The sequence below is a fragment of the Corylus avellana genome, chromosome 2 (genome assembly GCF_965113065.1).
Source record: "Corylus avellana chromosome 2, dhCorAvel1.hap1.2, whole genome shotgun sequence".
NCBI lineage: Eukaryota > Viridiplantae > Streptophyta > Magnoliopsida > Fagales > Betulaceae > Corylus > Corylus avellana.
The window spans coordinates 32,749,612-32,774,654 of NC_142491.1; the positions used below are offsets into that span (position 1 = coordinate 32,749,612).

Below are 25,043 nucleotides of genomic sequence, written 5' to 3' on the forward strand. Positions count from 1 at the left end.
ATTTTCACTTTTTTTACTTTTTATATCATATCATACACTTGATATTACTATTCAAATAAAAAAAAATTAAAATATTATATCATATCAATTCACATTAGCTACAATATTTAAGGCAAAATGGTTTGTCAAACGGACCTGGTGGCACCTACATTTATTTTCAACTTAACTAGCTAGCTAGCGTCCTATGATGCTTTCCGACATAATTAAGGAAGCATGTTGTCATGTACGTTGACTTTGTAATTGGTTGCCACATGTCCTTAAAGGGTAGTTCAATCAGTTAGGTGTTACGCCTCATGAAGCACATTCGTTCGAATATTCTTCTCCCCCCATTTTCTTACCCTTTACGTGGACATGTCAAAAAAAAAAAAAAATTGGTTGCCATCTAGATGCGGTAAAATAGTTAAATTAAAGAGAAATGCTATAATATAATAAAACCCCCACATTTTGCCCATCAAAATCCTAGGTGGCAAAGTGCTATTTGCCAAGTTAATGTAACAGGACACATGGTCCAAGTTGATGGCAAATGGCACTTTGCCACCTATGATTTTGATGAGTAAAATGTGAGAGTTTTATTAGATTCTAGCATATCTTTAAATTAAATTTTAGATTTAATTATATACGTATTTCTATGTTATCATTTTGTCTAAAATTTTAAATGACATAACACCATAATAATAATAATAAAATAGGTTCTTAAATATTATAAACTTCAAATAAATTTTAAATTGTTTGGATATTTGTTTGGACAGATAAATTTTATATAGACTCTCTCATTTTAACTGTTCAAAAATAGCAAACTGTGTGAATTAATATTTTGGTCATAATCGCAGGCATGACAAAAAAGAAGTACTCAATAGCAGCCTGCTACGTTGCATTTGGGCGGTGGGGGCCTGTCATAGCATTCATGGGGCTTCTTCTCAACAACCAATTAACCAATAGTAGATGACCATGCATTATATATATATAGCCCTCCAAATCCATTGATCCAAGCACAAGTAGCACAAATCGGTTGTGACACTACATTTCAGGACTATGGCTACCAAACCAGGGATCCTCACTGACTGGCCATGGCAGCCTCTCGGAAGCTTCAAGGTATATATATATATTATTCCTTTCGTAGGACATGCATATATGCATGTAGTTTATGGATACTATAAATAATTTATATACATTATTTTTTAACTTAATTTTTTTGCCCTGCTGTTGGGAATTAAGTACGTGGTTTTGGCTCCATGGGCTATTCATAGCACATACTCGTTTATGGTAAAGGGAGAAAGTGAGAGAGACATCGGCTACTTCCTTATACTTCCATTCCTTTTGTTGAGGATGCTTCACAATCAAATATGGATCTCTCTATCGCGTTACCGAACCGCCAAGGGCAATAATCGGATCGTCGACAAAGGAATCGAATTCGATCAGGTTGATAGAGAAAGGAATTGGTAAGTGAAAAGAATATACTTTAACCTCATGAACTATTATGTATTTTTATTTAAGCGTGTGTAGGGCCAGAACTAGAGATTTGTGTTTGGGAGGCAAAATTCTAAAAAAAATAATTTGGGGGTCAAAAATTAAATTTTATAGAAATTATATATATATATATATATATATATATATATATATATATATATATATATATATTTTTTTTTTTTTGGACCACCTTGGGCCTTGGAGGTCGACGGTTCCCCAAGGCCCAACGTGGTGCGGCCCCTGAGCGTGTGTTATTGGTTTGAGAAAATTAACTTTTTGCGAATAATAATGATAATAACAATAATAACAGATTTGGTCTTATATGATTCTTTTGTTTTTGTTGTTGTTTATAGGGATGACCAGATATTGTTGAATGGAATATTGTTTTACATAGGGTGTATGATTCTTCCTGGGACTCATAACATGCCATTCTGGAGAAGCGATGGTCTGGTTGTGGTAAGTCTGCTTCATGCGGGTCCAGTGGAGTTCCTCTACTACTGGCTTCACAGAGCATTGCACCACCACTACCTTTACTCTCGCTACCATTCTCACCACCATTCTTCCATTGTAACCGAACCAATTACCTGTAAGATTCTCTTTAAGATACCTTATGTTATTTTACACGCTTATCCATAAAATTATTGGAGGCATTGTTTTGGTTGGTTTTAAAAATTTCAGTATTAAGGGCTTGGAAGTAGGTGGAGGGTTCAGTTGTGGGCGGTAGGCGTTGGATTAGAACAAATAGAAAAGTTAAAAAAATTAATTTGAATTAAGATACAGTATTTTCATTTTTATTGTATTTGATGTTTTTACCTGTGTCAAATTTTTATTGAAGACAGTAAAAAGAAGTTTCAAACCGAGATATCTGTTTCTAATTGAAAAGTGATTGATTAAAGTTAGAGAAATGCTAGGGGTAATAATTTTTTTAGTAACAGATGGGTACTAACCTGATGTGAAGCTTATTTATTGGTATTCGTAGTATTTTTCTTTATTAATTGTTTTGATCCCCACCAATAAATACATTCCACGTCATGCTATTATCCATATGTTAGTAAAAAAATTAATACCCCTAGGATTTCTCTTTTAGTTACTTTGCACTCTCATATGCAAAAGTGGCTTTTGTGTTTTTATAGGCTTTTAGCGAAAACCCAACTTTTTAATATATATATATATATATGGAAAAAAATACAAAAAAAAAAGAATAAATAAATAATTAGTTATTGTATTCGGCTTAAATTACAAATCACTTTATGTTATATGAAAGTAAAATCAAAGGTTCTTGAGATATTCTAAAAAAATAATTTAGTTCCTAAAGTCAAATTCCGTTAAAAAAATGAGAATAATTTTGTTAAATGTGACGTCAACGCCAATAAAAATGGCGACACGTGTCATTCTTAATAATATATATATTAAACTTAAAAAAAAAGCCGCCCGTTTCCTTGTTTTTTTTTAATCAAATTTTTAGTTTTTTTTTTATTTTATTAATTTTTTATTTCAATTTTTAAAAGAATAAGAGTATTATTGGAATATAAAAAAATATGTTACCTTTTTGACACACTTTGATAATTTGATGAACTACTTTTACACATTTTGAACAACATAAAACTCTTTAAAAAACGACTATTAATTTGAAGACTTTTATATATATATATATATATATATATATATATATATATATTAAAATAAAAATGTAATCCCAGCAGTTGAGATTTGAAATGACGTGAAAGGCTTTCACGTCACGCCTTGTTTTCAACTTATTAAAATAAAATAAAAAATAAAAGTATGATGCGTGAAGCTTCGGTTGAACAAATATTTAAATAAAGTATAGAATAGAGTAAATAATTTATGTGAATGTGTATAGAAAAAAGAACCCTAAAAACTCTAAACCTTAAACCTAAACTTTTACCTGGACTTAAACTTAAACCTAAGCCTAAAAGCCTAAATTTAAACCTAAATCTAAACCTAAACCTAAATCCTAAGCCCTAACCCTAAATAAAGTAACATTTATCTTTTTTTTTTTTCTTTTTTTTTTTTTTTTCAAATAACTATTTAATATTTTGATTGCTATTGCTGAAAATGCCTTCAAGCTAGTTTGTCCGATCTGTCTTTAGTTAATTACTAGGAAAATGCCACGTACGTACGGTACCCCTAATTCTAGGCCTCAAGTTTAGGTCTGCCCATAAATAATTCCAAGAGGCCATACTATATGGTCTGCCCATTAATAGTTAAGAAGGCATAACACTACTCTTAATTAATTTAAATTTTACGCATACAATCACGTGACACAAATCAAAGCTATATAGTTGATTATATATTATTGAGAAAGAATATTAATTAATTTGTACAAATGTTATATACTTTGTAAATTAAGTTAGTAATATATATATATATATGTTGATGCATGCATGGCAGCTGTGATCCATCCGTTTGCTGAACACATAGCGTATTTCATTCTCTTCGCAATACCAATGCTGACAACAGTGTTCATTGGAACTGCTTCTCTAGCATCCTTCTTCGGATACATCTCATATATTGATTTCATGAATAACTTGGGTCACTGCAATTACGAGCTCATTCCCAAGTGGCTCTTCTCCATCTTTCCCCTTTTGAAGTACTTCATGTATACCCCCTCGTAAGTCTCCTCACCCACCTATAATTTTTGTGATCTCTATTAATTATTGCTGTTTTATTTATATGAATTTAAAGAAATTATGATCTAAAGTATTTAACTCAACACTCAACAGGTATCATTCACTACATCACACCCAATTCCGCACCAATTATTCTCTTTTCATGCCTATATACGATTACGTGTATGGGACTATGGACAAGTCCTCAGATACTCTTTATGAGGCTTCACTAAAAATACCTGAAGAGTCACCCGATGTGGTACATTTAACGCATCTAACGACACCAGAGTCCATCTATCATCTGCGACTAGGATTTGCCTCCTTGGCCTCTAGGCCCCACACGTCCAAATGGTACCTGTGGTTGATGTGGCCTGTGACATTATTATGGTCTTTGTTTCTAACTTGGAGTTATGGCCGTACATTTGTCCTAGATAACATGACCTTCCAAAAGCTCAAATGCCAGTCTTGGTTGGTACCAAGATACAATATACAAGTAAGAAACGTTCATTTCTATGACTATTGGATTCGGCTTGTATTATGTTTTAAGACATGCGTTTTAATTTCAACGAGTTCAGTACCACCTAAAATTGATTGTAGGCCAAACCAGATTATTGTCGGTCACATTCAATTTGATTCAGCTAGTTGTTGTTGTTGTTGTTTTTTTTTTTTTTTTTTTTTAATCTAACTTCTAACTTCTTCCTTTGTTTTTGTTATTCTTTTGTTTCTGTTTTTTTTAATCTTCAGTACATGTTACAATGGCGAAAGGAATCCCTCAACAACTTGATTGAAGAAGCTATTCTAGATGCTGAAGTGAAGGGAGTTAAGGTGCTAAGTCTAGGTCTTCTAAATCAGGCAAGTAAATCTAGCTTTGATAAAAACAGAAACTACAGTACTTGGTGTTATTTTTATATTTTTATCCCCATCATGAGCTCCTCCTATTGGAACTATTGAAAAAAAAAATTACCAAAAAGAAAAGTACATAGATATTCATTCTATATCATAGTATTTTATCTCGACATTTATTTATGTAAATTTTTGCAGGGGGAGGAACTTAATAAAAATGGTGAGCTTTACATCCAAAAGTACCCTCAGCTTAGAATAAAGCTGGTGGATGGAAGTAGCTTAGTAGTGGCTGTGGTGCTAAATAGCCTTCCAAAAGGAACAACTCAAGTGTTTCTAAGGGGCAACCTTACTAAGGCTGCTTATGCCATTGTCGATGCTCTATGTGAAAGGGGTATCAAGGTACGTTTTAACTGTAGAATTCTTGCTCAACCTAGATTGCAGTGTTGTTATTTTTTCTTTATTAATTTTTTTTTTTCTTTCTAATGTTGCTTAGCTTATAATTGTATCAGGTGGCAATAACATACAAGGATGAGTATGAGAAGCTTCAAATAAGGCTCACCACAAAGTCAAAAAATAACTTGATCCTTTCATCAAGTTATGCGGATGAGAAGGTAAAATTTGTAACCCATTTCATGATTGCTTGTGACAATCTTTATTTAAGAAAAATACAATTAGGGATACAATAACTTTAATTAGAAGTTTTTTACAAACTAACGTGACACATATGTTAACCACTAAATAATTAAATTTGATCGAGACTTATGTGGCAGTGCCACATTTGTTTGTAAGTCCACATGCCACTTACCACACTAGTTGTTAAATAATTAAAATGTTTTTTAGTGGTTGACGTAGTAATGACACGTGCACTGCCACATAATGAGTTTGTAATGAGATAACACTATAATATGACATAATTATGAGAGATTTGCAGACTTGGTTAGTGGGAGATGAATGGAAAGAAGATGAACAACTCAAGGCATCGAAAGGAACATTATTCATTCCCTTTTCTCAGTTCCCACCAAAGAAAATGCGGAAGGATTGTTTCTTCTACACCACACCTGCGATGATCGCTCCTACATCTTTGATCAACATGCACTCTTGTGAGGTTAGCAACCAAAAATGACAAATCTAATTATTCGATTAAATTTTAACTTTCTTTTTCACTTGGGAGCTCGACATGTAGAAGATTTAATCGAAACAAAAGATAAATTACAGTGATATTGTGTCAAATTATTAATAATCCCAATAACTTAAGCTTTTGATGCTAAAAAAAATGTAAATTTAATTATTTAATTAATATTTTAACGCATGACAGAATTGGCTGCCAAGAAAAGTGATGAGTGCTTGGCGCGTTGCTGGGATAGTGCATGCCTTAGAAGGGTGGAATGTGAACGAGTGTGGGAACACTTTGTTGAATATCGAAGATGTCTGGCAAGCAAGTCTTCGACATGGCTTCCGTCCTTTGATGGTGCCCGTGTGATCGAGCTTTAGCTTCCTTTATATATATATATATATATATATATATATATAGAACAATATATCTCTATATATTATAATTAATATGTGTGAGTTTCTATTTATATATTCTCTCAAACTCAGTATAAAATATAGTTGCATCTCATGTTATTTGATGCATGCATGCAGTTCTATTGAAAAAGAAGAAACTGTAGCAAGATCTATAAACATAGTGATTGCTTTGTTAAAAAAAGAAGACAAAAACACCTAAACCCAGACATCTAGGGGTGGTCCGGCCACCACCCTGGTGTGGGGGTGGTCTTCAGACCACCCGTGGGTATTTTTTTTGAATTACTTTTCTTTTTCTTTTTCTTTTTTTTTTCTTCATTTTTTTAAATTTATTATTATTATTATTTTTGAGTTGGGTTTAAAAATTTGAGTTGGGTTGAAATAGTTGGAGTTTGTTGTGAAAAAAAAAACCCAAAAAAAAACTCAAAAAGTAGTAAAAAATAATAAAAACAATTGATTATCGAAACATATGTAGATTGTAAAGAAATTCGTGGGTCTAACTCATCTCATAAAATCGGTTCAATAAGAGAGGTTTGCCCATTCCTTATAAACATGCCTAAGATCTTGTCCATAGGCTGTGATACCATATTAAATAATTACCAGTTATCCTAAAAGCTTAAGCTGATATAAAAAGGTTAATCACTTACGTGGAATATTTAATTTAAATGGGAGATGAATTAACGAAGTCAAGGTTCGATCTCAGGACCTTTGGCTCTGATACCATGTTAAATTACCACTTATCCTAAAAGCTTAAGTTAATAGGAATATGTAACTTTAATCACTCAATCATTACTTTAATAGATTGAAGTTACAGTCAAAACACTGAAATTTTGTGTTTGTTGAGGCCACATCTAGAGATCTTCAAAGTAGGCCTTGTTGGGTTTGTTGAGGCTAGCTGTATGTTGTGTTTGTTGTTGTTTTCTTGTGTTTATGTGAAGGACAATGAGTGTTGTATTTCTTTTTAGTGTTCTTTAATTCATTACCATTTTTTTTTAATATTTTAAAAAAAAAAAAAATCCTATCATGTTTGAGTTTAGAGAACCATGATCGATCATTGAGTCTAGTATAAGTTACATAAAGCATAACCTGGTTCGATCTCTAATAAAGGATTAAAAATTTAGAAAATTATTACAAATATTAAAAAAAAAAAAATGTTAGATTTGCATATGGTTTATAACTCGTTTATAACTTGCTAATATGTGTCAACATGTGATTGGAAGGTGTTAATTTTCTTTAGTGACTAAGGGTGCATTTGAGATTACGATTTTATAAGAATAATCCGTGTTTTTAAAAGATATCACTAAACATAATGCGTTTAACATTGCAATTTAAAATAGGAAAAAAAAAATTTGCGATTTCTATAAGCAGGGCTAGGGAAGGGGGTGCTTATTGTAAAAAAAATGTGAATTTAAACCAAAATCACGATTTCGCATAACAAATATTTGATAAAAAGGTATTTTTTAACATGTTTTACCAAACTGCTTTGTGATTTAAAAAAGTTGTGATTTAAAAAACGCAATTTTAAAAAACACAATTTTAAAATCGCACTTATCTAAACCACAATAACAAACCGACCTTAACTCTAATCACATGTTAACATGTATATATATTAATAAATTAAGTTCACTAAAAGTACTTTATTTGAAATATATATATATATATATATATATATATATTTTTGTTTTGAATTCTTTCTTTGATAACTTAAGGTAAGTATGTGGTTATGAGAATTAAAGAGGATCTACTCCTCAACCACGTACCTTAATTAAGCCCTAATTCATATAAATTTTTGTCAGAATATAAAGAAGTATTTCTCAACTAATGCTGCTGAAGGGCTAGAAAGGAAGGGTGATTAATTATGAAAGCTCAATGAAATCGTGGGCTTAGATAGTGGCAACCAATGTGGAGAATTATTAACATTAATTAGGTAATTATGAAAAAGAGAAAAAAGAAGAAAAAAAAAAACTCATAACAGTATTAGTTATGAGCTTCATCTGTCATCTCCAAATCCGCCAAAGAAAATGACATAATATAATATCTTAATTATCTCATTTTCTTTGGTGCTTTTGGGAAGAGAGAGGATCATGTTATTGCTATCTTTTTTTTTTATATGTCCACATAAAGGGAGGGATTCGAACTAGTGACATCCGCTTCATTAAGCGTGGTCCTAACCGATTGAACTACCTCTTGGAGACCATGCTATCTTTCTTAATTATGCCTCAATGCTCACTGAAGAAATTAAAGACGGACTACAAGGTTGGTGGGTGGCTCATGGCAATTAAAGGTTTCATAATGATAATTCTGTTCTATTAAGGGTGTTAAAAGAGTTGGTACTATATTTACATTTGGAGTTTATTTTAGCCACGTGTTTTACATCTAGACAAAAATGGAAGATATATAATGGGAGGGCATTTTGCTTCCTAATTTTCTCAAACATTTGTCATTCAATTAAGAGGCCTAAGATTCTTCGAATTATTATTATTATTATTATTAAAGGGAAAACATTCCATACTTATTCATTGATAAAAGGTCGCAAGCAAGAACTCTTAAAATAAAGCAAAAAACTCTGAAGCAAATCATAGCCGAAGCTAAAGTTACAGTCATCAACCAATCAGACCAAACAAAGGCAACAATATCCGTTAACCTATGACTATTCATTAGGTTTAACATTAGATCGGCACCAAACAGATACAATCCAATGCATAGGTCACGCTTATTCCTCGGCCCTGAGAGCAAAGAACCCCCATGCTGAAACTCATCTTTCTCAACACGACAGCCAGGATAACGTTTACATCCACAACCCAAAGGTCTGGACCAAAAGCAAAACAGGTAGATCATAGAGGGAGGACAAAGTCTTATTACAAACAAAAAAACAGGAAAGAAAAAACGTGCAGGGAAATAAAACTGGAAAGTAAATAACAAATGCATGGGAAATGGAAATACAACAAAAGGAAGCCCACAATACAGGGAAATAACAGGAGAAGCATACAAAGCGGATGACAGCAGCCGGAAGAAGGCCGATCGCGTGCTGGCCGGAAGTCGACGCGGAGGGTGGTGTTAGAAGCTCATCGCGGGGGGCGCGTGGAAAGACCCAACAACAGACGGTGGATGACAAAGCAAGTGCGGAGGAGATCGACAGTGCACTCAAAGAAACTGGGGAGAGAGTTTGAGTGAATTCCCCAAGAGCGGCACTCATAAAGTGTGCCAAACAAGTAAAAACAACAAGAAACAAACACAAATACAACGAGAAACAAACGGCAAATAACAGGCAAAAACTGGAATGGAAAAAAGCTACAAAAACAGAACAGAAACAAACCACTGTCGGAGTGACAGATCCAGTGCGAAAGGTGGGATGGACACTAACGGATCAAGAGAGCAGGAAGGTGGGCCACGCATTGAGGTGGGTCAGACGGAGGAAGGGAGATCGAGCCAAGGCAAGCCGATCCAAAGCCAAGCCCGACCTAGACAAGACGTAGTAGATATAGATGGCGGTGGAAAAAGATGGCACGGTAGAGAACGGCTATGCGGGCATAGCAGCAAAGGGAGAAGGGCAAAATGCCAGAGAACAAGACAAAAAGGAAAAGAGGCGACACAGAATGAGGAAAAATGCACAAGCCGAAGGGGGAGGGATGAGGCAACGGAGCTAAGGGAATCAAGTAAATAGGCTAGTTCACCATACGGAGGGGGCGAGGGGAGGAGGGAGGCATCCAACGGCCGTCCCTCCTTCCCAAACCTGGGTTTACTTTACCTGTGCGGCGCTCTAGAGAAAGAGCTAGGGTTTGGGTTTACCTTACCTGTTCTTCTCTTATATCCCACTGTGATTCTTCGAATTACTGCAGTATAAAGGTTTAGGGTTCTTTAAATTACCCTATTATCTTAAAATTATCTTATTTACTTCTCTTTTTCATTACCTATATATATATCCCACAATGTTGATGTGGCAGTCTTAATTAATCAACATTCCGATCATTGTGGGGTATTTTTTTGTAAAATTAATGTATAGGTCCATAGGATTCTTTGAATTACTGCACTATAAAGGTTTATGGTTCTTTAAATTACTCTATTATCTTAAAATTCTCTTAATTACTTCTCTTTTTCATTACTATATATATAGCCCTCAAAATGCATGCACAAGAGCATGCATTAGAAGTATGGCTACCAGACCAGGGATCCTCATTGACTGGCAGCCTCTTGGGAGCTTCAAGGGTATATATATATATATATTATTCCTTTAATATATAGGACATAGGACATGCATATATGCATGCACACTACAAAAAAACAGAGATTTAGTGACGTGTATACAGTGTAGAACAACGTCAACAAATGAATCTTTTCATAGTATCCATAAACTGCGAAGTTTAATTATGAATACTATTGAAAGATTCACTTGATGTTGTCGTACACAAGAAGTTTTAGCATCATTGTTAATTCCTTTAATTTATATACATTATTTCTTAACTTAATTTTTTTGGCCTGCTGTTGGGAATTAAGTACGTGATTTTGGCTCCATGGGCGGTTCATAGCACTTACTCGTTCATGGTAAAGGGTGAAAGTGAGAGAGACGTCTTCAACATCCTTATACTTCCATTCCTTTTGTCGAGGATGCTGCACAATCAAATATGGATTTCTCTAGCACGTTACCGAACAGCCAATGGCAATCATCGGATCGTGGACAAAGGTATCGAATTCGTGCAGGTTGATAGACAAAGGAATTGGTATGTATACTTTAACTTCCTCAGCTATCATCACCTTGTTTGTATTTAAGCTATTGTTGTTCGTTTGAGAAAATTTGCTTTCCACGAATAATAATGATAATAACAATAACATAAGATATTTCAAGCTTCCATATATGCATTGACACTTGATTTGTTTCTTTTGTTTACAGGGATGACCAGATCTTGTTGAATGGAATATTATTTTACGTATTGTATATGATTCTTCCTGGGACTCATAACATGCCATTCTGGAGAAGCGATGGTGTGGTTATCATAAGTCTTATTCATGCGGGTCCAGTGGAGTTCCTCTACTACTGGTTTCACAGAGCATTGCACCACCACTACCTCTACTCTTGCTACCATTTCTCACCACCATTCTTCCATTGTAACTGAACCAATTACTTGTAAGATACTTTATGTTATTACATTTTATATATATATATATATGTGTGTGTGTTGAAATATAATAAAGCTATGACACCATATTGAAGTTAATTTGTGGGAAAATATAAAATAAGAGAATAATTGTGGAAGCAAAAGAGAGACAGAATTTACGGGTGGTTCGGTGCTAATTGACTTAGTTGTTTACAGTACTAGATAGGTCCATATTTATAGTTGTATCTATACAAGTAAACATAAATCGACTTATACTAAGCAATATAAATCAATAATATAAAACCAGAATATATTCTAACAATTTCTTTATATGAGAAATGCTAGAGCATCTATTCCCCATCATTCTCTATTTTCCCATTTTTAAAATCATCTATATATATATATAGAGAGAGAGTTGAACTTATATCAAGATGAGCCTTAAAACCCCATTTTTACTGCCCCCAATCAATAACTGACCGGCCATGTGTGTTTTTGTTCTTTTTCTCATTTTGATTTAGTGTGTTTGTTCTCACTTTCATTTTTTTTCATTTTTCTTAAATTGATGACGTGTCAAATGGTGATTGGATGCTTTAAAATGGCTGGTTTACACAAGGACCTGATAGTAGGGGTTCTCATATATATATATATATATAGAGAGAGAGAGAGAGAGAGAGTGAAGTGGTAGAGAGCCAAACAAATGAACTTAGAAAAATTTTCAAACTGGCGTGGCAGACCTTGAGTGGCAGACAATGAAGAGAGAATTGCATTTTTTTAAGGGGTAAATACTAAATAACCCCCTGGGATTTCACTTAATTTTTTTTCCCCCATAGGGTTTATTTTTTATCACAGGAGGTCTTTCTAGTTTTGATAAAAGACCAAATTTGTTCTTTCATCCATTGACCGTTAGTTGACCTAACGGAACTCCATGTGGACCAATTAGAAGCTAACATTTGACATAAGTGGCCACGTCATCAGTGATGACATGGCACCTAATGAAATTTTTTATTTTTTTTAAAAGAATTAAAATTAAAAATATATATTTTTATTATTATGAAAAAATTTAATTTTAATTTATTTAAAAAAAATTAAATAATGTGCCACGTCATCACTGATGACGTGGCCACTTATGTCAAATGTCAGCTTTTAATTGGTCCACGTGAAATTCCGTTAGGTCAACTAACAATCAATGGACAGAAGAATGAATTTAGTCTTTTATCAAAACAAGAAGGACCTCTTGTGATAAAAAAAAAACCTAGGGAGAAAAAAAAAAAAATTAAGTGAAACCCAAAGGGGTTATTTAGTATTTACCCCTTTTTTTAATTTAAAAACCTTTACCACGTTAGTTTGAAAATTTTTCTGGATTAATTTGTTTAGCTGTAATTGAATAATTGGTTGACATGAACACGCATGAATGAAAGTTCATAGAATTTTATGAAGTTTTCCAAAAAAAAAAAAAAAAAAAAAAAACTATGCATGAAGCTTCTTTACGAAGCTTATTCTTTGACTTTTTCTATAATTAGGAAAAACCCTTTTTTTATTTTTATTTTTATTTTTTTTAAGTGCGTTTTGAACCTTTTTAAACCAAAAAAAAAAAAAATTAAAGAGCGGGTTTCCAATGTTTCAAGAGAGATCCCCGAAGTAGATTCAAAGTTCACTTTAGCACGTTTAACCCTTTTTTTCTAAAAAAAATTCTCTCTTTCTTTCACATATAGAAAAAAACGTAATGCTATAAGGAGGGACATAGTCCTCTTAAATGTGATATGACTTTTAAAATCATCAATACATCAAAATTCAATAATAATTATCTTAAATTCAATAATAATTATCTTAAATTCAATGGTAATTTTAAAAGTCAAATCGCTATTGAGAAATAGTCCCACATTGCTTGTGGACAAGATCTTGACATTGTTTGTGGACAAGATCTTGGCATGTTTATAAGGAATGAACAACCATCTCTTATTGAACCAGTTTTATGAGATGCGTTAGGCTCACGAATATTCTTTATGGTATATCTTGGGCATGTTTATAAGGAATGAACAACCCTCTTTTATTGAACCAGTTTTATGAGATGAGTTAGGTCCACAAATATTTTTCATGGTATTAGTGCCTACCACAAGACAAATGTGGCCCATACTACTTATCCCGTGACAAGGACCAGGAAAAATACCGGCCTGCACGTAAGGGTGTTGAGAAATAGTCTCACATTGCCTGTGGACAAGATTTTTGGCATGTTTATTAGAAATGTGTAACCCTCTCTTATTGAATCGATTTTATGAGATGAGTTAAGTCCACGAATATTCTTCAATCACATTTGAGAGGACTATGACACAAATCCGTGCATGTAAGCATATGACAAATCAAAGCCATATCGATCGTTGATCATATATTAATTATTAGAGATAGAATATTAACACACTATATAATTTGTACAAATGTTATAGTTTGTAAAGTTAGTAATATGGTCATGCATGCATGACAGCTGTGATCCATCCGTTTGCTGAACACATAGCGTATTTCACACTCTTCGTAATCCCATTGTTGACAGCAGTGTTCACCAGAACTGCCTCTATTGCATCCTTCTTCGGATACGTCACATATATTGATTTTATGAACAACTTGGGTCATTGCAATTACGAGCTCATTCCGAAGTGGCTCTTCTCCATCTTTCCCCCTTTCAAGTACCTCATGTATACGGATCCGGCTTCTATGCGGTAGTGAAGACTACCGCATAGATGCGGTTATTCAAACTATACGGATCCCATGTATAACCCCTCGTAAGTCTCCTCTCCCACCTATACTTTTTGTTCTAATCTATAATTTTTGTTATCTCTATTATTGTTGTTTTGTTTGTGTGAATTTCAAGAAATTATGATCTAGAATATTTGACTCAACAGGTATCATTCACTGCATCTACCGCATAGAAGCCGGATCCCATGTATACCCCCTCGTAAGTCTCCTCTCCCACCTATACTTTTTGTTCTAATCTATAATTTTTGTTATCTCTATTATTGTTGTTTTGTTTGTGTGAATTTCAAGAAATTATGATCTAGAATATTTGACTCAACAGGTATCATTCACTGCATCACACCACTACAAAAATTTATTTTTTTAGTTACGGACAAGTAGTAACGTGTATATGGGGTTACCACGTTACTAAAGTATTGTAACGTGTTGTTTGTAACGTGTCTGGCGCGTAGTGAAATTGGACGTAACAAAATGAAATTTTGTAACGTGTCAGAAACAACACGTTACTATTTGGTAACGTTTAGTAAAATCACACGTTACTACTGGTTATAACGTGGTTAATGCCACGTTACTAAGAGTTGTAACGTGGGAAATGTGCCACGTTACAACCAGTTGTAACGTGGCACATGCAGCCACGTTACCACTAGTAGTAACGTGGCACATGTGCCACGTTACTACTGATTGTAACGTGGCACATTTCCCACGTTACAACTAGTGGTAACGTGGCATAGGCGCCACGTTACAACCAGTAGTAACGTGGCACATGCAGCCACGTTACCACTAGTAGTAACGTGGCATATGTGCCACGTTACAACCTTTTGTGACGTGGCATGTATGCCACGTCACTAAAATTTACAGGGAAGAAATTTTTTTTTTTTTTTGTAATTTTTCTCCAGCATACATTTCTACTCTCCTGCATCCAACCAACCAAAGATCCAACCAACCAGCATACATTTCTACTCTCCTGCATCCAACCAACGACCCAACATCCAACATATATATATAACCCACATCCAACATCAATAATCAACCCATGCATAATCATAACTAACATCGTGTAACTAAGTAATTATAACTTTATACAAACAACTAACGTACAAATTTGTAATAAAAAGTAAAATACAATACAACTAACGTGATCAATACAACATCATAATACACAAATCATCGTGATCAATCATCTGCGCCGCATTAACTGCAAAAAGATAAAACGAACAATCAATTAGCTAATTAGTTGACATTTGTAACTTTAAACTCCTAATAAATAATTATCACATGCATATACAACCTCGACATACATATTAACTATGTATGCACAAACACATATTAATTATACAAAGCACAAACACATATTAACTGTACGAACAATACATGTTTATTCAATGAGACAACTTCAACAAATATGGTAACTATACACATATACTCTCCATGCACATATATATCTATATATATATATATATATATACTTACGGGGTGCCTGAACGACGGGTATAATGTATTGACAAACGAGACTTCTGACCAACCGGCGTCTGAAGTGTGGTGTCATTATGATCGTCCTCAGCTTCTACTCTTACGTCATCTACACATATTACGTTGCAATTGTGTTAAATGCGAACAAAGTTTATTTGACTCATAAGATAACTGTGTTAATCAAATAAAAACAATAAAAATATATTGTTACCTGATCTGCTATCAACTGAGGATCTCACAATCACTCGAGCTGGGGACTCCGCATCTTGCGGATTCCGGGTAGTCGTCACCTCCAAATCGGAGCCCATACGTCTCGACCCCTCAAGGCTGCGAATCCGGGCCTCATACGCTGCCATCTGAGCAGCCATCTGAGTAGCCATCTGAGCAGCCACCTGCTCAGCAACCCGTGCAGACACCGCCACAGTCACCGAAGCAGTAATTTCCTCACTCTGCTGCGTCAGCCGCTCATCCATTTCGTGACGATGCTTCTCCCTCTCTGATTGCATGGCTCTTTCAAATTCTTCGCGCGATATCATCGGGCTGCCCCAGTTCTGCGACCGTGTTTGGGACGGTGTATAGTATGAGTAGCTAGTGCCAGGTGCGGGCAAGATATTCTTACTGACTCCACGGACACGACCCGCATACTCTGGCTTAATGTTGTGCGCCTGAGCATAAGCATCATCCGGTGTCCACCTAATTGTGCCTTGGGGCCCTTCTACCTGCTCCGCAGGGTCATTTGCCAATAACTCTTCCATCCGAGCCTATACATGAGCATTCACATTTACATACAATAAAATAAGACTCAATAAGTTAATACATAACAATAGATTCACGACAATAAGTTAATACACTTACGATTCTCTTTGCGGCCACCGGATTTGGACGGCTACCATCTGACTTTGTATGGGACTTGATATACGTGACCGCTCGTGTAGGAGTCTTGCCTGAACTAATAAACTGCAATAAATTGAAAGCATCAATTAAATATTTATGATATATACTACGCAATATATCACAAATATGTATAGTCATGGTAAGTAAGAGTAGTATAGTACCTCCTCATGTGCGACTCTTGCTAAGCTCTTCGAGCCTGTGTAATGCGGTATTTCATTCTGTTTGCGTATGTCTTTCATGTGCTGGCAATAAGCCTACGAATCCAATATGTAGACATAATTAATCGCTAAGCCATCAAAGAATAATTACAATTAACAAAAGTCAAATAGTTCGAAGTCATAACCTAATTGATAATCGGGAGTACACCATTTTCCCAACAATATTTCCACATCTCTTGGGTTGTACTTTGAAATGGTGTGAGCCATCCTTGCCGACACTGTCCCAAGAGTGTCGTCGCTCTGAATCATGAGCTTCTGCCTCAACTTGTGCCTCAAAAGCTTTTGCTTCTCCCCCATGTCTCTAAAAGCATCATTTTTAATTGCCGCCATATCCGACCCAGGCATGATATAGAAGTAATTCTGCATCAATTAACGAGGCTCTAATTAAAGCGTTTGTTGTTTCACAAATTATTTAATTTTAGACTGGTACAAATCATAAAGTACAAACATCTAAACTACACTTACCATCAATGACTCAAATAAATCTTCCTTGCTTTGTTCTGGTACATGCTTCCAGGGGTCGGATAGCTTGATAAAAGTCCCGGTCTTGCACGTCTTCCCTATCATCCGTCTAAATTTTTTGCCGCTTTGTCCTACGGGTTGCCACGCGCCATTATACTCCATGACCACCCTTTTTCCATCAGGAATGTCCCACAACTTGTGTGAGTCTTTTACGATCAACACCTCAAAGTTACCCGCCCTATCTGCAATGATGAAGTATATATTAGCACACAAATGGTTAGACATACATTATTTGAATTTATGTACTAATTAACTATATGTACCATCATGCATAAATATGTACACATTTATGGTTCGGAATATCATACATACATACCTATCGTGCGAACCTCGTCAATAGTCAATGCTGGCCAAGCAAGGTCATCATCATGCTCATCGTGCTGCTCACCTATCCCATCATCCATGTCTTTACCAGGCTGTGTCTCACTATTATCCATAGGTGCGCCGCTGTTTGGCTGTTGATCGAAAAAGCCATGCGGCAATGGGGGTGGCGGGGATGGCATACGCATGGAGGCGCCAGGCTCGTAAGGACTAGGCTCATATCGATACCCAAACTGTGTAAGGCCTGTCGGGCCTCTTGCCTCCGCGAGTATTTGGGATATCTCAGCTGAAGTGGAGATTAGGTCACAGGCATGATCATCTCTGGCATGTAACTGCTCGTCTACATTATCCGGAAGTATAGGTCGATACCCTGATTGCTGCTGCATAAGCATAGCAACTTCCTGTGCCTCACTATCTGTCAGGACATGGTGTGATTTCGATGTAGAAGCGGCTCCCCGCCGTCCTCTTGACTTCTCCCGAGTACTCATAGGACCCTGTGAAATACAGCACGCACCCAATTAGTTATGTGTATAGTGTGAAAAATATTCATTGCATATATGACGCAAAAATTAATAAATGAACAAATTAATAAGTAACAACAAATCAATAAATGTAAAATATTTATTTCATATGAAATGCCATACGCCTCGATTGGTGCAAAGCCGGGTCGGACATATTGGATGTCATCGTGCGGATCGTACAACTGATTATTGTTTAAAGTGAGTGGCTCACTCTCGATCTCGTGATAGTTGGCATGAGGATCATCAGGCGTTTGACCCTGACCAACGTCGTATATGTTTCTAGGTTTCGTCCTCACCCCGCAAGCCCAATCTGGATTCCTTTCATCTCCGACGTAAAAAACTTGTTCCACTTGGGAAACTAGTACATACGGCTCATCACTAATCAGGTCCCCCTTATGGACAAGGTTTTTGAAGTTGACAAGCGTTATGCCATACTCGTCCACCCTGTATCCCCTGTCCCTTGTGGTGTCCGCCCAGTCACACTTGAACACAACATATTTTGTCCTGTCGTAATACTCCACTTCAAGTATTTGAGTTACTTTCCCGTAGTATGTTTCGCCATTAACAGTCGGCACGCACACGCCACTATTCTGAGACCTTTTTCCCACATCATGTGCGACAGTTCGAAAGAACTTGCCGTTTACCACATATCTATTATATTGGACTGCTGAGACCATCGGACCTCTACAATGCATTACTAGTTTGGCACCCATATCCTTCCAAAGTCGATCGTCCGAACTATCGACCTACGAGTCATATACAATAATGATGAAGTTTTGTTAATGCATTGATGAAACATTATGAAATTTATAAGGGGTGACATTAGTCTTACGTAGTCACGGTACCAATCGCAGAATTGCTCAAAATGTAGGGTTTCCAAATGATCATCCGTAATCGTTCGCCCCCTGTTTGCACTTTGTCTTATCGAATCCCTATGTAGCCTACATTTTGAAATAAAATCAATTAAATTTAATTCACAACTAACGTTGTTGCATGATATGAGCATGCATATATTCATTACACAATACTAACGTCCGCAATTGGAGGAAGTCATCTGAGTTAAATAGGATGAAACGGTGAATCTGTGTCAACGTGAGACGGTTGAGAACGACTCGGGTTCCAGCTCCTTTAGGCCCATCCGGGTTTCGTTGCGGCCTATTGTGGAATGTCGGTGCGTTCTCTAAATACATCGAACAAAATGCCACCAACTCAGTTGCTATGTAGCCCTCCGCAATGCAACCCTCAGGAGCCGCTTTATTTCGCACACTTGATTTGAACACCCCGAGGCTCCTACATATCAAAACTAACTAATTATTACATCTAATCATTGTTTTAAAATAAATAAATGGCAACAAAATTTTAGTTTTAATTTTTTTCAGTAAATGTTACCTCTCTGCCGGATACATCCACCTATACTGTACCGGTCCACCGAGACGGCATTCACGGGCAAGGTGCACCACAACATGAACCATACTTGTGAAAAAACTGGGGGGGAATATCTGTTCCATCTTGCACATAGTCGTATACATCCCATCCTCAAGTCGGGTCAGATCCTCTTGGGTCAACGCAGTTGAACATATGCCTCTGAAGAATGCAGAAATTTCAACTAGCGGTCTAACTACGTTACCGGGCAGTGATCCACGCAATGCAATTGGGAGAAGCTGTTGCATCAATACGTGATTGTCATGACTCTTTAAACCCGATATCGTCCGGTCCTTAAGTTTTACACATCGGGAAATGTTCGAGGCATATCCGTCTGGCACCCTTATATTTCGAAGCACTTTTAGGAAACTAGCTTTATCCTCTTTAGACATTGTGTGGCAAGCATGAGGCATATAGATTCTTTCATCATCATTTGTGAAAGGATGCAGTGCTTGTCTCAAACCCATTTCTTGCAAGTCTTTTCGTGCTTGAAGGTTGTCCTTCGTTTTTCCCTTAATGTCTAGAATTGTGCCAAGTATATTGTCCATCACATTTTTCTCTATGTGCATGACATCAAGGTTATGCCGCAATAAATTATCCTTCCAGTACGGCAAACGAAAGAAAATACTTTTTTTCTTCCACAAGATATTATCAGTTCTCTTTCTCTTTGCATGTGAAGTATCAATATTAACTGACTTACCGGCGCTCTCATCCCCAAATGCTATCCCTTCTAACTGTTTTAGGATTTCATCTCCATCTGGAACATCAGGGGCACATTCAAGTTCTCGGTTACCGTCAAATGTATTTTTTTTTCGCCTCCACGGATGATCCATGGGCAGGTATCGCCTATGCCCCATAAAGCAAAACTTATGTCCGTGTTTTAACCGTCTAGACCTTGTTGCATGCATACAGCAAGGGCATGCCTTTCCACCCCTTGTAGGCCACCCAGACAAGTCCGCGTATGCCGGAAAGTCATTAATTGTCCACATCAACTGCGTTCGGAGCATGAAATTCTTTTTCAATGAGACATCAAATGTTCGTACCCCCACACTCCATAGTTGCTGCAATTCCTCAATTAACGGTTGCATGTACACATCTATATCCATTCCAGGTGAACTTGGACCTGGAATAATCAAGGATAATATGAAAGACGTTTGTTTCATGCACATCCAAGGAGGCAGGTTGTACGGTACAAGCATTACAGGCCAAGTACTGTGGGATGTGGTCATGTTCCCAAAAGGATTAAATCCATCTGAGGTTAGGCCAAGTCTTACATTCCTACTGTCTGATGAGAAGTCCGGATATAAATTGTCAAATGACTTCCATGCTTCGCCATCGGCAGGATGCCTCAAAACGCCGTCCTTAGTGCGGCCTTCTGCATGCCACCTCATATAGGGTGCAGTATGCTCTGACATAAAAAGCCTCTGTAGTCGTGGTATGATGGGAAACCACCACAAAACCTTGACTGGACGTCTCTTACTCGACGTTATGGGGTGGCCATCCTCGTCGAAATTAATTTCGTCCTTCCACTTATATTCTCCACATTTAACACATGAATCTAAATCGTTATTGCCCTTCCAGAACAACATACAATTATTGCGACAAGCTGGAATCTTCTCATACCCGAGTCCCATGTCCCTAAGAAACCGTTTCGCCTCATATGTATTAACTGGCAAAGCTCCATCATCTACAGGAACCAACTGATTGATTAGATCGAGGAAACACGAGAATATCGTATTACTAACTCCACCCATGCACTTCAAATTGTACAGATGTACAGTAGCACTCAGCTTGCTATGTTTGGTCTTATCATGAAGCGGTTTGTCTGCCTTTTTAAGCAATTCCTCGTACTTTCGTACGTCACCTCCATCGGCTTCGTCATCCACAATGTCTTCTTCCTCTCCATGCACCTCAACCCGAGGCTCCCTATCGTCAACTCTAACTTCGTGCATGCCGAATGCATCACGCAACATGGCATGCATATTGCCACCCTGTTCAGAACTTGCACCCGCAGCTGTTGCCGGATGTGATGAATTCGAGCCATCTACGGGAGCTCGAACAGGCCTCTCGCCATGATAAATCCAGAATGTGTATTGGGGCCACATTCCTTTCCCTCCTGTCAAGTGGTCGTATACCAAACATGGGGGGTGTCTCCTATTACAGCGACACGTCTTACAGGGGCACAAAATAAGTTTGTCGGGAGTGTCACAGTTCCTAACTGCGAATTCTACAAACGCTCTACATCCTTCTCTGTATTCCGTCGTACCCCTTGACTTCTTCATCCAACTCTTGTCCATATCGTTACTACGTACATTAGAAACATAAATATATAAGAATTAAGCTAAACGTAAACATAAATGCATAACTATGGCCCGTTGGAACCCTAACAGTGAATAAGTAAATTGTTGTTAACTACTTTATTGTTATTCTTTTATTTCATTCTGATTTGTTGTTTTTTCTACTAAAAGTTTACATGACTTGAAGTAATGCGGTATTTCAAACCCTAAACCACATTATAATACAAAATTATATACCATTGTCATGGGTACCGTACTGAAAAAGAATTTCTACGTTCGTTGTTTATTTAATAACATGTACTCTAATATAAAGTTGCAAAACCTAAACCAACTTATATTAAACAACTCAATAAAAGATTGTAATTTGTTACGAGGCCCTAAATAAAACAAATTTAAGTTATGTTTTTGTCTCACTTTATTGAAAAAAATAAAGTTACGTAATTTTAATTTCATATGGGGACCCTAAATAAAATTCATGTAACTAGTTGCCGAGGTAGTTTTTTTTTTTTAAAAAAAAAAAAAAATTATTTGATAGAATTATGTATTTTTTATTATGTATATATTTTTGTAATCATTTATATAAATGATTTATATAATCTATTTTCTATATTTTATGTCACATATAAGTGATCATTTATATAATATATAGGTTTGTAAAACATACACAATGTAAAAACATTTAATTAGCTAATTTCAAACTATCTAACTAAAGACCTACGTGTCTATAAATATTTTGCATGCATGCCCATATTAAACAATATTACATTTCTACGTACGTACAAACATAGGACACTAAAACTAATCTATTTCAACCAAATTAATAAGTTGACTAGCTAACAAAAAAAGCATTAACATACACATATACAATATTTCTATACACCCATACATTACAATAATGAATTTTTCCATTCCCTTAATTAATTACTGCAGAGAAAAATATTCTAAACTACACATCAATATATATATACTACTTAAAATATATATATATATATATACCTGATGATGGGCGAAAAACAAGTGAGAGATGAGTTGGCGGCCGGAGCGGAGTTCGCCGGCGGAGAGAGCTAGAAGACGGTGGCGTGAGGTGATGAGTGGCTGCCGGCTACAAATCCGAGGAAGCTAGAAGCAAGGTCGAAAATGTGAGAGAAATATTCAGGAGAAGGTGGCTGGAAAATGTGAGAAGAAGAAAGAGGAGGAAGCTGCGTGAGAAGAAGAAAAAAACCAGAGAAAAGAAGAACAAAACCAGAGAAGGAGAAGAAGAAAGAGGGGCGCGCAGGGAAAAAAGAAAGAAAAATTGAAACAGCTGCAGGCCAGAAGCGCATGGTCCCGATGAAACAATGGTAACGTGCCACATAGGCACGTTACCAAATGGTAACGTGCCACATAAGCACGTTACCAAATTGTAACGTGCCTATGTGGCACGTTACTAAAATTATATATATATATATATATATATATATATATATATCTATTATATATATATATATATATATATATAATTAATTGATTTAAATATATGATATTAAGTTGATATAATTAAGCTTAATATATATATATTATAACTCTTAATATATATTATATATATATATATAATTAATTGATATAAATATATGATATTAAGTTGATAATTAAGCTTAATATATATATATTATAACTCTTAATATATATTATATATATATATATATATAATTAATTGATATAAACCTGTAATTTATATTAATATATATACTTGCAAATTATTAATCAAGCTTAATATATAATCATAGTTCTTGATATATTTAAACATCATATTACATAATACTTGCAATTATGAAATTAAACTAAATTTATTTTAAGTTAATTAATTGATAATTATCAACTTGATTACACATAATCAAATTGATATATATATATATATTTTCACCATGCTTAATTAAGGGATTGATATACATTTGCCAATTCCTTAATTTGGTTAATTAATTGATAGGGTTAATCTTATCAATTACTGCATATCCTATGAAATAAAGCATAGTGTTAATATTATAGAACTGATAGCGTCTACCATGCTTGACACATAAGAAGTAGTAATGATGCATTTAGTGTTGTAAAACACAACCACTAATGCATATTCTGTTGTAGAGGCATATCTTAGCTATATATTTTTTAAGTTTTGATCTTTCTCTGGGGACTCACAATATTAATATTTAGCATGAGATCTTTCTAGGGCAATTATCACAAAGTTGTAAGCCCCAATATTTTTTTAATCAAAATTATTATTAATATTTTTTTAAATAATTTTTTGGAGAAATTATTATTAATATTTATCTTGGTAAATAAATAATTTTTTTATCAAGATAACGTGGTAAAATTATTTTTTGGACAAATTGTAATTATTTTTTGGACAAATTACTAGTAATTATTTTTGGACAAATTGTAACGTGCTATTTTACCACGTTACAATATTGTAACGTGGTAAAATGCCACGTTACCATATTGTAACGTGGTAAAATGCCACGTTACAATATGGTAACGTGGCATTTTACCACGTTACAATATGGTAACGTGGTATTTTGCCACGTTACTATTATGGTAACGTGCTATTTTTGCACGTCACTATATTGTAACGTGTAAAAAATACCACGTTACTATAAATTATGGTAACGTGTTATCTTTTAACACGTTACAATATAGTGACGTGGCACCATTCGTATGAACAGTTGCCATGTCACTACACCCTAATATTTTTGTAGTGCACCCAATTCCGTATCAATTATTCTCTTTTCATGCCTATATATGATTACTTGTATGGGACCATGGACAAGTCCTCGGATATTCTTTATGAGGCTTCACTAAAAAAGACCTGAAGAGTCACCTGATGTGGTACATTTAATGCATCTTACCATGCTAGAATCCATCTATCATCTACGGCTAGGATTTTCCTCCTTGGCCTCTAGGCCCACACATCCAAATGGTACACACTACAAGAAAGTTGTTCATTAGGGGCGACTTATTAGGGGCGACTAAAAAGTCGCCCCTAATACTGAACTATTAGGGGCGACTTTGAAAGTCGTCCCTAATAGTTCAGTATTACCGTCCA

The 25,043-nt window shown here is 35.5% G+C and overlaps 1 protein-coding gene and 1 pseudogene across 1 annotated transcript; both read left to right on the forward strand.

Moving 5' to 3' along the window:
* Positions 1-1,005: 1,005 nt before the first annotated feature.
* On the forward strand, positions 1,006-6,454 carry LOC132188697 (very-long-chain aldehyde decarbonylase CER1-like). The gene is made up of 10 exons (XM_059603227.2): positions 1,006-1,092; positions 1,216-1,439; positions 1,821-2,053; positions 3,880-4,099; positions 4,212-4,590; positions 4,842-4,949; positions 5,139-5,339; positions 5,450-5,551; positions 5,872-6,045; positions 6,256-6,454. Exons 1-10 carry the CDS (start codon positions 1,033-1,035, stop codon positions 6,418-6,420), a joined length of 1,866 nt encoding a protein of 621 aa, XP_059459210.2. The 5' UTR covers positions 1,006-1,032; the 3' UTR covers positions 6,421-6,454.
* A 4,161-nt stretch (positions 6,455-10,615) lies between these two features.
* LOC132176630 (very-long-chain aldehyde decarbonylase CER1-like) overlaps positions 10,616-25,043 on the forward strand; it is a 34,831-nt pseudogene continuing 20,403 nt past the window's right edge.

What these genes read in the sequence shown, in the direction of transcription:
- LOC132188697 (XM_059603227.2), top strand. Translation starts at nt 1,033, where the DNA reads ATGGCTACCAAACCAGGGATCCTCACTGACTGGCCATGGCAGCCTCTC. An exon ending in TGTAACCGAACCAATTACCT is followed by an intron (nt 2,054 to 3,879) that starts GTAAGATTCTCT and finishes CATGCATGGCAG; the next exon opens with CTGTGATCCATCCGTTTGCT. An exon ending in CAAGTTATGCGGATGAGAAG is followed by an intron (nt 5,552 to 5,871) that starts GTAAAATTTGTA and finishes AGAGATTTGCAG; the next exon opens with ACTTGGTTAGTGGGAGATGA.